This window comes from Ruditapes philippinarum, unplaced genomic scaffold (assembly GCF_026571515.1).
Source record: "Ruditapes philippinarum isolate M1 unplaced genomic scaffold, ASM2657151v2 ctg473_1_1_1_1, whole genome shotgun sequence".
Taxonomy (NCBI): Eukaryota; Metazoa; Mollusca; class Bivalvia; order Venerida; family Veneridae; genus Ruditapes; species Ruditapes philippinarum.
In genome coordinates this window covers 20,535-37,050 of record NW_026864528.1, presented here as the reverse complement: position 1 = coordinate 37,050, position 16,516 = coordinate 20,535, and the positions used below count along the sequence as shown (strand labels likewise).

The following is a 16,516-nucleotide window of genomic DNA, read 5'->3' as shown; positions in this document are numbered from 1 at the left end:
TCTTACTCGAATCAACACATTGTTTTTCAGGAGTTACTTCGCCTGAACTGTTAGGAACAAGACAGAAGAATAATCGTCCTAAGACAATTAAAAGAAACACGAAAATACAGTAGCTTTTGTGATTTTTTACTTCTTTTCTTTTATTTACTGTCGCATGCCGGTTGCCCAAACTATGATCACTATAAAGATACGAAAAAAATATCAAAGAAAATTCAGTTAGACAAGTGATAACACATCAACAGATGTTGACAAGATAGACCGATTATCTTTGAGAATCATTTCTCTTGAGAAATTAAGACCATTCTTTGCCAGGAATATGCGCCATTTAGACAATGAGCCGGCCTTTGGACAAAACCACAGTCAATGTCAGAAAAAGATATTGAGCATGGCAAAGACATTTATAAAAAATAAGTGAATCTGTAAGAGAAATATTTGCAATGAAATCTTACTTTTGGCTTCGTATATTCCATATTTATGACCATAATTTAGATGTGACCTCATAATTAAAACATATTACCAGTTTGTGCTTCAAAATTAACCCTCTAAGGGCATGACATGTGACATGTCTGAGTTCCGTACTTGACAGCGAAAGCTGCATTTAGTACCTGGAAGCTGCATAGCCTATCGTGCCGACTACCAGTAAAGACCTTATGCTAGAAAAAACATTTGGACTTTCTAAGGCTATCATGAGCGGGATTCTTCTCAGGAGAACAATCTTATGTACACGTGGAGGCTGTAAGGTTCCACAGTCAAGTCGGCTTCAGGAGGTTTGTCTGTAATCAAAGTGCTGAAAGCACTGAATGTGACAGGATATCATACTTATTTTTGATGTCATGTGAAATTCCCCCTTAAAAGAAAAAAAATGCCCGCAGAAAGTTTTGATATTTTAACTTTTAATGCATTTTGGGAATTAAAAACATTTTAAACACCCCATTTTTTTTATCTACCCTCTTTTGAAAATCATGTTAATTTAACACAAGAAAACGTATTACAGCTATGGAATACGTCAGTTTTTAATTGTTTTAAAAGTTTGAAAAACTTTGTAGAAAACAGATTAACAAAGAGTGATAGGGGCTCACCCTTAAATCCGCGCCTGACAAAAGCTGCAGCAACATGGCCGATGAAACATGTCAAAGTAAATAAAATAATTAAAAGGAAATAAAAGAGAAGATCAAACGTAAATAAAAGAGGCAATATATAATAAAATTAATCACAGGAGCACCACAAAGACGGGACAATTTACGCCCGAATGTAAAGTTTGAGTAATTAATAATAACTTTTTGATTAGTGTAGATACTACGGAAGAGCATTAGTGCCAGGTGTATGTTTTTTATTAACTCTAAATTTCGACTTAAATTTCGAGTAACTAACTCGAAATTTCGAGATAATAACTCGAAATTTCGAGTTAGTAACTCTAAATTTCTCGAGTTAATAACTTTCGAAATTTCGAGATAAGAAAATTTAAAATTTTCGAGTTATTTATTTTCAAAAATTTAAAAATTTTACAAACTCGAAATTTCAAAATTTACAGTAAAAACCCCAAAAAAACCCAAACCTTTTGGGGCCCTTAGCCCAGATGTTTTTAATTGCGGGTTTGGGTTTTCTTTAATTTGTAAAATATTCTTTTTAACGCTTACCATTTTTTTGGGGCCCATTGGTTTCTTTTTTTTATTTTTTTTTAGGGGAAAAAAACAAAAAATTAAAAACCCTCCCAAATTTTACAACATAAAAAATATGTCTTAAAAATATTAATATCTGATTGGGAAAAAGAAATTTTAATTTTCAAGTTTTTTAATTTTGTTTTGTTTTCCCAATTTTTTTTTTCTCGAAATTTCGAAAAACCTTAAAACTAATTTTCAAATTTCAAATTTAATTTTATCTCGAAATTCAAACTTATTTTTTTCAAAAATTTCGGGTTACTAACTTCGAAATTTTTCGATTTATTCTTTTAACCCTCGAAAAATTTCCGATTCCCCTTTAAACTCAAAAATTTTCCCCGTTTTTTACTTTTTTTTCGAAAATTTCATTACTTATTTGAAAATTTTCAAAATTTTTTATTTAACCAATTTTTCCCGGGCATACAAATTTCAAATTTTTCAAATTTAAATTTAATTTGGGAAAATTTCGATTTTTTGGGGTTAAACTAGAAATTAACCACTTACACGGGCACGATTTTTTTTTGGTTGCCGTTAAAAGGGAAAAGGATTGAAATTAAAGATACTTTTTTCGTGTGTAGTTGTTGTTTAGGGAAAGACATTTTTTCCAGGTGTATTTTTTTTTAAAACTGGGAAATTTCGAAAATTAAATTTCGAAACAATTCCCTTATCTAAAATTTTTCCTTTACTTAACTCGAAATTTTGGATTTACAAACCCCGGAAATTTCAATTTCTTTTTTTAACTCGAAATTTTCCCAAACATACTAACTCAAAATTATTTTTTCGAAAATTTTTTTCGATTTATATTAATCAAATTTTCGATTTACAAACCCCCAATTTTCGATTCTTTTTTCTGAAATTTCGTTTAGTAACTCAAAATTTCATTACAAAACCCCCAATTTCCCGACTTACAAAATAAAAAATTTTCGACATACTAACTCAAAATTTTTCGAGTTACTTATCTCGAAATTTCGCCCTTGGGTAACTCAAAATTTTTCGATTTTATTAACATTTCAAGAATGGGCCAAAATTTTATTAGTTAAATGGTAAAAGGGAAAAATATTGGGGACTGCTGTTTGAAACGAGGAATTGGAAAACGGGTCCCCGGAAAAAAACTTTTTGAAATTTAACTTAAACTTAGAAATTTTGGCATGTACCCCCACCCGCCCCTTAAAAAATAAAAAGTTTCCCTTTAATTTGTACGTTAAAGGCGCTTTTTCAGCCCTCTGTATTGTACCCCACCTGTTCAACCCATTTTTTTCACAAATCATATCTTCCCCATCCCTGTAAAAAAACATCTTTTATACTTCACGTTGGGACTTTCTAAAGGAAAGTATCGCGGGGGGGGGCCCAAAATTAGGGCGTGTTTTGGGGCCCTTTTTGTCAAAATTTTTGGACTGACAAATATTTTTTTGTAAAATCGGATGTTTTTTTATATTTTTCCCAACTTTATATAAAAAACAAAACAAGTTTTCATTTTTAAATTCAACTTTTATCAACAATATGAATCAAAGTTTTTAGAAAAAATAATAAATTTAATTTTAAACAAAAACTTTAAATTAGAAACAAAAAAAAACGTCCCAGACTAAGGCGTATACACGCCTTTTTAAAAACTTTTTTAAACAAATGATATTGCAAAATTAACAATAGGGTTTTTTTCGGGATTTTGTTGTTTCTCCACTTTGATGGTTGTATGTTGTTAAGAAAAAAAACCCCCCTGTTAACACGGAAATGGGGAAAGTGTGTTTTTAAACCCCCCCCCCCCCCCCCCCCTCCAAAAAAAAGGGCGAAGGATTTTGTTAAATATGTGGGGGAAAATTTTTGCCCATTAAAAATTGTTTCCTTTTTAAAATTTTAAATTTTTAAAGGCCCCCTCTGTCAAATGTGCAAAAAAAGCTACACACGAAAGAAAGTTTTCTTGAAATTCAACCCTTTTGCTTTCCCCGGAAACCCAAATTGAAAGTCTTTTCAATTTTAGTCGAAATTTCGAGTTACTAATTTCAAAATTTCGATTTACTAAGTCGAAATTTCAGAAAAGTAATCGAAATTTCGATTTAGTAAGTCAAAATTTTTCGATTAGTAAGTCGAAATTTCGATTTTAGTAATTTCGAAATTTCGATTTTGGGTAAGTCGAAATTTTAAGTTAGTTACTCGAAATTTCAAAGTTTAAGAAAACTCGAAATTTCGGTTAATAATTCAAATTGGGTTTTGTAACTGAAATTTCGAGAAAGAAATCAAAAATTTTTCAGTTATTTAATTTCAAAAATTTCGAGTTAGGACTCGAAATTTCGAGTTAAAAAAAAACATCCCAACCGGGCCAATTTAATGTTTCCCCTTTGTTCCCACATTGACAGACCCCCGGGAAGAATTTTATGGGGGTAAAATTTCTACACTTTATTTAAAACATTTTCCTTTCCCTTTTTTGGGGAGGGGGGGGGGGTGAAAAAAACCACTTTCCACATTTCCGTTTTAAAACGGGTGTTTTTTTAAGCACACATAAAACCCTTTAATGGAAAAAACAACAATTTCCAAAAAACCCACCCTATTGTAAACGGGGAAATTTATCTTTGGGGAAAATTTTTTTAAAATTGGGCGTGTATAGGCCAGTTAGTTTTGTAAACATTTCTTTATCCCTAATAATTTTTTTTGTAACAAATTCATTTTTACTAATATTTTTTTTTCATATTGGTTTAAAAATTTTGAAAAAAAAGTGATATTGTTTTTAAATATATATTTTGGGGAAACAAAAAAAAAAAGGCATCCGTTTTTACAAAAATATAGTCGGGCCCAAACCCTTTTGACAAAGGCCTCAGCACGCCCTTTTTTGGCCACCCCCCCGAAAACCTTTTTCCTCAGATTTTCCCACACGTAAAAAAAAAGGAATCGTTTTTTTTAAAGGAATAAAGGAAGAAATGATTAGTAAAAAGATATGTTCAAAACAGATGGGATACAAAAAAAACTTTCTGAAAAAACGCCTAACGTAAAAAATTAAAGGAAGCCTTGTTTTTTTTTATTCGGGTGGTACATCCATTACAAAGTTTTAATTTTAAATTTCAATAGTTTTTTTCCAGGCCCCCGTTTCTCCATCTCCATCGTTAAAAGGCACTGCCTACTATATCTTTTACCATCTAAAAAAAATTTCCCAATTTTTAAAATTTTAATAATTTCGTTTTTCCGATTTTACTAATTTCTAAATTTGGGAAAATAAGTAATTTCAAATTTTCAAACTTCCCTTAAGTCAAATTTCGGGAATAATCAAATTTCAGTTCTAAGTCTAAATTTCGGTTAGTAACTCAAAATTTTCGAGTTTAGAATTTCAAAATTTTCCGAGAAAAGTAAGTCGAAATTTCGAGTAGTATCTCGAAATTTCGATTATAAAAAACATACACCTGGCACTAATTTACTTTTTCCGTATCTTTACGAAAACCCCCAAAAATGCACGGGGGGTTGGCCCACCGGGTTTTTAAGGTGTTAAAATTTAATTTTGCAAAACTCAAAGGCCTTTGAAAAAAATTATATAGGGGGTTTCCAAAAAATTTAAAAAATCAGAGGGGCGCTGGGTCAGTGGACACTACGTTTTACATTCAAGGCCCGAAAGGGGTTCGATCCCCCGTTACTCCCCCCATATTTTAAATAAATAGAGAGGGAAGGGATAAGAACATAAAATAAATACATACCGCATAATGTTAGACGAAAAAAACACAGACAAAAACACATACTTTGAACAGATTTTAAGCTTGGGAGAGCCCCAAAATATTTTAAAACATACGAAACCCAGGGCCCAAACTTAACGGAATACCCCATACATACACATGAAACATACATACTTAAGGGAAATACCCCAGACATGGACATACACATCCCACAATCGGGGCCTTTATTTAAAAGGGAAAAAACCCCAAACGCCCCCATACAGGGACAAATTTAAAGGGAAATACACAAACATACACTTTGGGGGAAATTTTTCCCTTTAGGGGAAAATTTACCAAACTTAAGGGAAAAAAACATACTTTTGACATACTTTACAAAATTTCCAAAGGCGAAACAAAAAACCATTTACGGGCATACACACATACTTTAACAACTTAACGGAAAACACAGACACAAAAGGGCACACCCCCCGGGACAAACACATACAAAAGACGGGACAAGACTTTACTTAACAAAAAATCCCAATAAAATACACATTTTTTGGAAACGGGGACATTCACATACAGACACACTTAACAAAAAAAACACAAAATTTTACCCCATACGGGACAGACTTAAGGGATATACCCCTCCCAACACATAATGGACATACATCCCACATACAGAATACTTAATGGAAACACAACACATAAAAAGACGGGATTTAAACGGAAAAACAAAACAACACTTTAAAGACAGATTTAAACCCCAAAAATCACATATACATCATAAAACATACAAAAATATACAGACATTTTAACAAAATACACTTTTACATACAGACGGGATTTTAAGGGAAAAATATACTACATACAGACAGATTTTAAGGGATTACCCATACATAAAAATAAAAACATCCCAACACATACTTTGGACAAAACATAAAAGTTCGGGACTAAAGGGAAATACCCCCAACCCCATACATACGGGACTTAACGGAAATACACATACACATACATACAGACTTAACGGAAATACACATACATAGACATACAGACAGACTTCACGGAAATACACATTCATACACATACATGGACAGACATACACATACAGACAGACTTTACACATACAGACAGACTTAACAGAAATACACAGACATACACATACATGGACAAACTTAACGGAAATACACAGACACATACATACAGACTTAACGGAAATACACATACATGGACAAACTTAACGGAAATACACATACATGGACAAACTTAACGGAAATACACATACATGGACATACTTAACGGCGATACACAGAAATAAACATACATGCACATACTAAACGGAAATACACAGAAATACGCATACATGAGGGCCAGAAATGACCAAACAAGAAGCAATTGAAAGAGATTTGCACCAAACGGATTCTGTACATATACAATTACACGTACAAAATGGAAATAGGAACTAAAACTAGATATAAAGTACAGACATAACGGACACACTACATGTACATGCAAACCGGAAAAAGAAATTGCATCGAAAAGAACAACAGAAATACGTTACGAATACATATACAATAAATCTGCGTCGAACAAGTTTCAAAGACTACAACTGTTAGGAAAATAAATCAAAGAGACATAGGAACTGTATGAAACAAAACAACTTGAAATAATTATTCATACACATAACAATCTATCACTTCAAATAAAACTATATACACTCATGCAGCTCAAATATATAAAACTAACGACTAAACGAAAAACATCTTAGAACTGCCAGTTTATAAAATATCGTGTTAAAACAGAACTTTGTCTGGCATATCTCAAAATGTTTAATAGGCATCTTTATATATAGATATAAAAAGCACATATGTATATGATGGACCATGTATAAAAAGCACCATGTATATGATGTATGATGTATAAAAAAGTGTCTTTTCCGAAGCCGTTTAAACGGATAAACGTCATACTTCCCTAATCAACCGGATACACGGATTTCATATATTTGCCAATAAAGGGAGGTAAAAATCAGAGCACAGAAGGCGCTGAATTTGTTTGGGTCTCAGAATGTCAGAAATGTGAAGGTTGTGAGATTATAAAACAATTTGTTTTTGTATGGTGCCACCAATGCTTTCCAGCGTTTTAATTGTAGTAGATTGGCTATAAGACTAATTGCAACACTGATATTCAATCCAATATATTTGACTTAAAAAATTTAAAAAAAAAAAATTGCCTTAAAGATTTAACTCCAAAACCTCTGGGCTTTTTTTAGAGGGGGCGAAACCCCCTTCGGCCCACGGTGAATTTGTATGCAAAACGGCCTTAAAGAAAAGTTTATTGTTTTTTTTTCCCGACCCCTAACTTTTTTTAACACTTTTGTAAAAATTTCATGGCGCTTACTATAACTTTTATATTTTAAAGAATAAAAAAAATTTAAAAAATTTCCTTCGACCTTTTGGGAATTTTTTTTGCTTAAAAATTAATGCCCCTGTCAGGGTGCCCCATATTTACGATTTTGATCCCCCCTAAATTTTTTGGGCCCTTTAAAGTTTTTACTTTTAAAGGGGAAAGTAACTGCTTAAAAAAAAAGCGGATTTTTTTTCGGCTTTTTGCAATTAACAGCTTTTAAGGTCTAAAATTTTCGTTTTCCCATATTTGTTTGGGGTTGACGATTTAAAAACAAATAATAAAAAGGGCTGAAAACCTTTTTTTTGGGGTTATTTTCTGATCTTTAAAATCAAAATTCATACTGCTATCTGTATGTGTTTTCCTTAAATTTTATTTTTATTACTAAAATTTAAAATCTTACCAGCGTTTGCGTCTATAACATTTTGAGTTTGATACATAGGGAAATTTTCCCTTTACGAGTTCCCATCAAAAATCTTTTTTTCATTTTTTATGACCCCAAACATTTTATCCTTGCATATCGTGGTTTATTTTTCCTTTAAAAAAAGACTTTTAAAAAAAAAAAATTGCCTGGGACTAGGTTTTTAAACCTTTTAGGCCTCTAAAAACCCAAAAACGACGCCCCTACCTCGGGCACCAGGGTGAAGTAATACGTATTTTAGCTTGAAAAAAAACCAAAATACTTTTGTAATTTCAATTTGAGAATTTTTATTTCGTGTTTTTTAATTTTTTTAGAAATTTTTCAAAGATATTTTGTTCACTTTTAAACCTTTTTTTTAACACTGATAAAAATTTAGCGAAAATCTTCTGACAAAACAGTACAACATGTAAAATATTCCACTACTCGAAAATTTCAGATTTATTTTGTACTACGCTTTTTGGGTTTTGGGTAATCGACAAGCAAAAAATTTAGCTTTTAAATTGTTTAAAGGGCTTTACGGAAATAGCCAAAACTTTTTTCATTGGGAAAAAAAGTATTATCCCCCCAAAATTTTGTGATTGTAACCTCTTTTTCTATTGACTACTCTTATTTTTAAATGCACGGGAAATTCGTTAAATCCCCTACATTAAAAATTATTCTTTTTTTTAAATTTGCTGGTTTTTTAAGCAGTTCGGGATTTTGAAAAAATTTACTTTGCTTTTGTTAGGTCTGTTAAAAAAAATTTTTGTGTTAACCGTGGAGGGTTTAGCAAAGGGTTTTTTACTGATTTTTGGCCGATCAGAAAATACAAAAAATCAAAAAATTACAAAAATTTTTGGTTTTTTTATTTAAAAAATAGTTAAAAAAAATTCCTTTAAAATTTTTTAGAAAATATGAAGTAATATTTAAATTTTAATTATGTAAAGTTCAGTTTAATATTTTTTTTACAAAAAATTTCTTAATTTTTTAAATTATTTTTTACGTTTTCTATGTAAACCCCCAAAACCCAAAGTGCCGGGAGGTCACGTGCAGCCTTTGCCCTTTTCCATCTGCAAAAAGGGAAGTTTAATTTTTTCGGAAAAATAACTTAATAAAAGTGGGGAGAAAAGAAAAAGTATATTTTTTTTAGTACTGAGAAAACCCGGGAAATTTATCTTTAATTTACATCAGGGAAACATTTTTAAAATTCCCTTTTAATTAAATGAAATTTTAAAAACGGAAGTAAAAAAGGGCCCTTTTGATCATTCGCCGTAAAGTCAAAATACCCCCCTTTAAATTGTTTAATTTAAAAATTAAACGTTTTTTAGCTTAATTTCGCAGTGAAAGAGTTTTAATTTTAAATTTTTTCACTTTTTTGGGTTAACAACAAAAACAAAAACGTTAGTAAATAAAACGGGCGCAGGTGGTTTATTTTCAAATCAAGGTAAGAAAATCTACTTTCTTTATTTTTAAATTTTAGTATTTTTTTCATGAAATTTGTAAAAAATTTTAAATTTTACAGGCGGGGGAAATTGGGTGGTCCCCAATTTTTTCCGAAAAATGAGAGGGATGAAAAAAATTAAAAATTACTGGTTGAAAAACAAAAAGGTGTTATTTTTCAAAACTTCCCAATTTAAAAAAACAGCATAAAATTAAATTTTATCCAAACCTTGAGGGGTTACAATTTTCTTTTATGCACCTTCATTTAAAAAACTTCGAAATTTCATTTTCCAGTGTTTTATTTTTTCCCATTCATAACGGAAGACCTTTTAAAACGGGGCAACGGGAGCTTTTCACATACTTTGTGGGATAAAAAGAGTTTAAAAACGGGAAAATTTATAATAAACCCCGGGGTTAAAAAAATTAAATGAGCATTTTCCTATGTAACGGAAAATTAAATAACTGATGCTCGGCTTTTTTGGTAAACAATTTTCGTGAATAAAGTTTTTAATAACATTATACATTCATTCTTTTTTTTTTTTTTTATTTGAAAAATATTACTTTTCAATATACCCAATATAAAATGTTTCCCCATTAAAATAAAAATATATAATTATATACGATGAAATTTTCTGTATTGAACAATTAATACTTTTTTTAAAATATAAAATTTAAAAATTTTTTGTTTTTCTTAATTAATTCAATTATAAATTTGAAAAATTTTGCGCATGAAATTTTGAGCCATTAAAATAATTCTCCTTTTAAACTGTAAAAAAAACAACAGGGCAAAAATTACAAAATTTTAAATTTTTTCTCGAGAAACAATAACCGTGAATTGTGCACAGCGCTGTTTAATGCTTAAATTTTGCATATAGTTTGGGGTTTTTGGAAATAACAAAAAACATAATTCCGATATAGGCTTTTCAAGCATACTTTTTTTAGGGGCTGGTGTGTGAAAACTAAAATTTTTGGGTTTTTTTTTTTGTTTTGTAAGTAGATCATTTCGTGGGTTTTTTTGGGCAATGTTTTATCTTTGTTTTTTTAATAAAGTAAAAACATAACATACTATATTGCTTCAGGGGATTCTTTTAAATTTTAAAATACTTTTTCAAACCTATACATACGGGACAGAAGATTGAATAAAAGTACATAGATAAGTATGTAATTTATACCCTAGACGTGAAATGTAGGTATCCATTTTTTTGGGATTACGTATCAGGGGGTAGCTTTTGACTTATTTTGTACAATTTTTTAAATATAAAAAAAAATTTGGGCACGATATGTATGAATTTTAAAAGTTTTATTTTGGATTGATCTTCACAAGTTTAAAAATTTATTTCTCAGTTTTATCAAAAAAATGCGTAAGGGGAAAAAAATTTGGGAAAAACGGCATTTAAAAGGGGGAAAAAAACTCTGGTTTAACGCGGGGTGTAAAGTAGAAAAAGGGAAAGGAATTCCCGGTTTAAAAACACTTTAAGGGGATAACGAGTGGAAGGGGAAAGGGAGATTGCCCTGCGTAGATTGAGGGAAAAAACTCTGATAAGCAGTGTAGGGAAGGAATTTTGAAACGCAGTGCAGAAATTCATAAGAGTGCAAGGGAAGAACTCCAGAAACGCATTTGAAGGGGAAGAACCTAGTAACCAGGGTAAAACACAGACAAACCCATTAAAAGTAAGGATAAACTAAAAGAAAGTTACGGAAAAGAAAAATCTGATATCGCATTTTTATTCAAAGGAATTTTTAAACCCGAAAATCAAAGAAAAGGGAAAATTTGAACACAGGTGATACTTACCAATAACTAAATTAAAGGGATAACCTATTCAAATTTAAAGGTAAGGATAAAAATTTAAAATCAAAGTCAACGTGAAAGTTTAAAATTTATTTGTAATTGAATTAAATAAAAGGGCAAATATTTTCCTTTTTAAAAAACTCAATGGGAAAAAAATTAAAATTTAAATTTGACATTTTAAAGGGTTTAAACATATTTTTTTTAAAAAAAGCCAATTAGAGAAAATATAAATTTTTTAATGTAATAAATTTTAACTTTCTTATTTTAACCAGTAATATATTTAAACATTTTTTAAGTTTACCATTTTTTAAAAAATTGGCTCTTTTTGGCAAATTAAAACATATTTAGGAAATATCTTAAATTGGTTATAAAACCTGTTCGAAAGTAAATAATTTTATAGAAACCCCCAAATTTTTTGAGCCGCGTATAAGGATTGTACTTGAATTTTAAATTTTTTTTAAATCGGTTTTTCCCTTTTCCAATAAAATTTGAACATCCCCAATTTTTAAAAAGTTCCCACCTTTTTGTAGGTTCGTTTTTTTAATTTTTGAACTTTTTTACTGGTATCATAAGAAATGATGGTCCAAAAGAAAAAACCCTGGGCCAATTGGTTTAAGGAAAAATTTTAATTAGAATTTGCAACCAAATTTATTTACCTTTTTAAATATTCTAGGGAATTTTTAAAAATCTTAAAGTGATAAATTAAACAAGGGCTTTTTTTTTCCACCTTTTTTCAAAACCTTTCACTTTGTTCCGGTGATAATTAATGTGCGAATTGTTAATCCCCCGTTCCCAAACTACCGAATTTCTCAAATAAAAAACGTTACAAAATTTCGAAAAAAAGTGTGGGAAATATTTAAATTCAAAAAATAGCCAAAAAAGAATTATTACTCCTTTTAAACAATTTTTAAAGGGAATTAAAAGGGATTATGAAATTGAATTAACGGTTCTTGTTTTTTACCTTTTTCAACAATTTAAATTTCCCTTAACGAATATAATGTAAGGAAATTAAACTTTTAGTTTGGGAAAATCTGTCAAAATATGTCTTATTATTTTGAGCAAAAATGAAATTTATTTTTTTAAGATCCGGTCTATGATGCAAAACCGGGAAACAAACCCGCTTGCTTTTGAATCTTAGCAAAAGGGGTATGAATAAATAAACAAAAAAAAAAATATTACCCAAGTTAATTTTCCCTTAATTATATTGGGTTAAAAAGCTTTTACTAACCGTAAAAGAACAATGTATTACAGGTTTTAAATTTTATTTAAATTAATTTTAAATTGTTTAAAATATAAATAAAAATTTTAGTTAATTTAAGTTATCCGTTTTCCAAACAAAAAAAAAGCTAAAAGGAAAAATCAATAGGAAAGAAAATTTTAACTATACAGGTTTTTTGCATACCTTGTAAATACATGCATTTTGTAAATGTAGGTTTTTTTTACCGGATAAAAGTCACTGACTTTTGACTTTGCATTCTTACTAGGGAAGTAACTATCCGGCTAGCATATTTTCAGCTGACTGGCAGTTCTACCCGTTCGCGCCTGAAATAATACATGGAAAGAAAGACACGCGAGACCTTTCTCAACCAGTGAAGTTGTTAAGTCGCCATATGAACTTCGTCGATGTGATTAAATACACAGCGAAATGAAATGTGTACTAGACTTTAAAGGAACTCCTAAGCTTAAAAAAAATAAAATTTGAATTTCCTACGTATATCACCTGAGGTACTTAAAGGGAAACACAGGCAAAATTTTCATTCCTTATTTTTGAAGTTTTCATTCATTATTTTGTAAATGCCTTCAAAATAAATATATTAGACAGTCAAAGGAACGAAACTTTTCTCCATATAAAGAATAAAATGGTGGTTTCCTAACTTGACCCGCGTGGGTCAGGTTAGAGCGCTAGCATTTCACAATAGTTGTCAAAGTGAACTCTGGAAACGTTATTGAACATGTCAAATGAATGACTTAGGCTTGTTTCAATCATACAATATCCACAATATTTGTTATTGTAACTTCAAGGGTTTGTTCAAGTCACCTGACTTGTTTTAAAACTATTTGGTGATTCTATTGGCGTCTAAATTTGTTCAACATATATAGATATATGTACGCTTCAAACCCAAAATATTTAGAATTTAAACAGAAATACATGCTGTAACTTCAAGAAAAGTCATTTTAGCGTGATTTGAGAACTTAAGATCATTTTATTTTTTTTGTCATTATTTTGCCTGAATATCCCTTTAAAATTATAATATTTGCGAATTTCAAAGATAATTAAGAAATATACTCAGATTAAATCAAATAATCCGATTTGAGTATAAAGCGTTGCAATGCTTTTCAATTTTGGGTTATTTTGCACAATAAGAATATTTTTTTCTAAAAAAACAAAACAACAACAAAAAAAACCAACAAAAAATAAACCTGAGTGAGCGAACAATCTGTCATTTTGCACACAATTTATTGGTCTAGATCTGCATCAAATGGAGCATTAATCTCGAAAGAATTTTCCAGTCCCATAATGCAAAAAAAAAACCCTCAGAAAAGTCCCTTTAAAAGGGACTTTTCTGAGGTTTCTTGACATGCTGGGACTGGAAATATTTTTTTTCCGAGATATGTAGGTATAAACCTATAACATTTGTAAATATTTAGATCATTCTCTCACAACGTTTTTCTAGTATATTAATTTTTATTGTGCAATTTGACACACAAATGAAAGCTTTGCTAAACTCGAGCTAAGAATTTCACAAAAAAGACTTTTTTAAATTAAATTCTGAGTATAATTTAATATTATTTTTTGCAGAATTTTCCATTTAAAGTGCTTCACTTTATCTTTGTAAAACGAGTTTTGTTTTAAGCTTTTCCATCTCAGTGGTTTAAGATAGTGATATTAATAAAACAAACGTTAACCAACCAAGGTTCATGACGTAATTAATAACGTCACAGTAGGAACAACGTCAAGACGTCACATAGTGACGGCAATCATAGAGCGGAGCTGGCCAAACATTGGCGGTTGGCAACAAGCTCCTCACAGCCTAAAATGGCTGGAAAGGATTATCAAGATCTAGTACTGGTTGATATAGAATACACAAAGATACATCCATTGGCAGAAAATGCAGACGACAATTTCAGAAAAGATATCACGGAAAGACATGAAACAGAGAAGGAAAGACTTGAACGTATAGCGGATATGTTTTTAGCTAGACCGCTTTACAGCAAAGAGAGTATTGACTATCAACGTAAAATGAAGAGAAAAGACGAAAGTGTAGAGCAACTTACAAGCAGTTGTTTGCAACCTAAATCTGAGAGTGTCAAACAAGATCTAGAAGTAATTGACTTCGAATACGCTGCAATACATTCAACTGACGAAAATCTTAAAAAGGATAATCCTAAAAGGCAAGAAACAGAGAAGGAAAGACTTGAACGTATAGCAGATATGTTTTTAGCAAGACCGCTTTACAGCAAAGAGAGTATTGACTATCAGCGTAAAATAAAGAGAAAAGACGAAAGTGCAGATCTACCTACAAGGAACTGTTTTCAGTCTAAAGCTGGGAGTGATAAACAGGATCTAGTAGTAATTGACATCGAATACGCTGCAATACACCCAACTGACGAAAATCTTGAGAAGGATAATCCTAAAAGGCAAGAAACAGAATCAGAAAGGCTTCATAGAATAGCAGACATGTTTTTAGCCAGGCCAGCCAATGTCGGAGATAAATGTAAAGATGCAAATGTTAGAATAACGAAGAGTGACGATGAGGTGACCACTAAAAAGGCGATGAAGAAGAATAAGAAAAGGGTAAGTTTCAACAATATGTTTTCTGTCCGATCATATTAAAACTGATAAAACATGTCAATATAATTTTTATATTGCTTTAATTGTTTTAACTTTAAAGATTGAAAAAGACAATGTCGGATCATTTTTTATAAATTAACATTTTGCTACAATATTTAAGTTGCAAGTTTCCCGTCGCCTAAAACACATATAAGCATTAAGTTTAGTCCATCTGGTTAATTGATTAATTGCAAGATTAAATTTGTAAGGTGACTTGCCGAAAATATTTTTGGATTCTTTCACCCGCAAACAAATGAACTATTTTGGAATTTTAAATTCCAACATATTTCATTTGTTTGCGGGTGAAAGAATCCAAAAATATCAGAAATAAACTATAATGCATTTATTTGACATAAAATCAAAATACATATACAATGTTTCTTAATTTTAATATTTATTTTAATGGAAATTTCTATTCTTTTTAATTGTACAACAAATCTAAAATTTGCCATTTATGTTTTCTTTTGGCAATAGACTGTGCAGAAACAGAACGCCACCAAATCAAGCAAGGTACAGCAGCCGATGGAAGCATTCATTGAGTGTAAACCTGCAGACGACATGAAGAAACGCGGGCAACATCCGGGCTGCTTCGGGTTCATCAGAGCTTGGTTGGAGAAACGATCCTTAAAGAAAAAAGAGAAAAGGCTGAAGAAGAAAGGAAAATTTTAGCAAATTTTATGAAGCAGACGACACAGCCAATATTGGACTTGTTATTGACGCCTGGGAGACTGACGGCGTCAAAAGAATAGCTTTCAATTAGAAATGTTTCTGACCGACTTTAACTCACAGCATGTGGATTAATATGTTGAAGACTTGATACAAAAATGTAAAATAAACTTGAGATAAAAATATGTAAAGTCGTTAGTGACAGTAAAAAATATCAATGCTAGAAATGTTGGAAATTCTCGAATTCGTTTCACATGATCACACATGTATATTGCTTGTCATGTGATACAAAATAATTAAACATGTACATTCAGTAGTAACGGTCAAACCTTTTAAATTAGTAATAGTGGTTTCACCAGTTCTGGCTTTAAAACAGACACAATTCCTTGAAATCCTCTTTCTTCCGCTTTTCATAGCAAACACTTTTACAGATAAAAATTGTTTTCTTTCCATCACTCTTGTGTTCTTTATTTATTTACATTTTTGATCGATTGTTAGGGGGACGGGGGAGGGGATGACATATCGGCAGGCACGATAAGGGTCAATTGCATTTTGTTTGCGAATTGGCAAATAGAAGACGATAAATGAAATGTACTAGATTTGTTTGAATACGGTGTGAACTGTTGGTTCAATCCCCTAACGTTATGGAAAAAAACAATGCCAGTCCGAACTGTAGTGCCTTCGGAACTTTGATTATAT

The 16,516-nt window shown here is 30.8% G+C and overlaps 1 protein-coding gene across 1 annotated transcript; it reads left to right on the top strand.

The window, feature by feature from the left end:
• The first annotated feature begins 12,743 nt into the window (after positions 1 to 12,743).
• Positions 12,744 to 15,822, top strand: LOC132725954 (uncharacterized). The gene is made up of 2 exons (XM_060711182.1): positions 12,744 to 15,115; positions 15,626 to 15,822. Exons 1-2 carry the CDS (start codon positions 14,357 to 14,359, stop codon positions 15,818 to 15,820), a joined length of 954 nt encoding a protein of 317 aa, XP_060567165.1. The 5' UTR covers positions 12,744 to 14,356; the 3' UTR covers positions 15,821 to 15,822.
• The last annotated feature ends 694 nt before the right edge of the window (positions 15,823 to 16,516 follow it).

Excerpts from the sequence above, each read along its gene's own strand:
- LOC132725954 (XM_060711182.1), top strand. The coding sequence starts at position 14,357 with ATGGCTGGAAAGGATTATCAAGATCTAGTACTGGTTGATATAGAATAC. Across the intron at positions 15,116-15,625 it reads TGAAGAAGAATAAGAAAAGG|ACTGTGCAGAAACAGAACGC; the intron begins GTAAGTTTCAAC and ends TTTTGGCAATAG.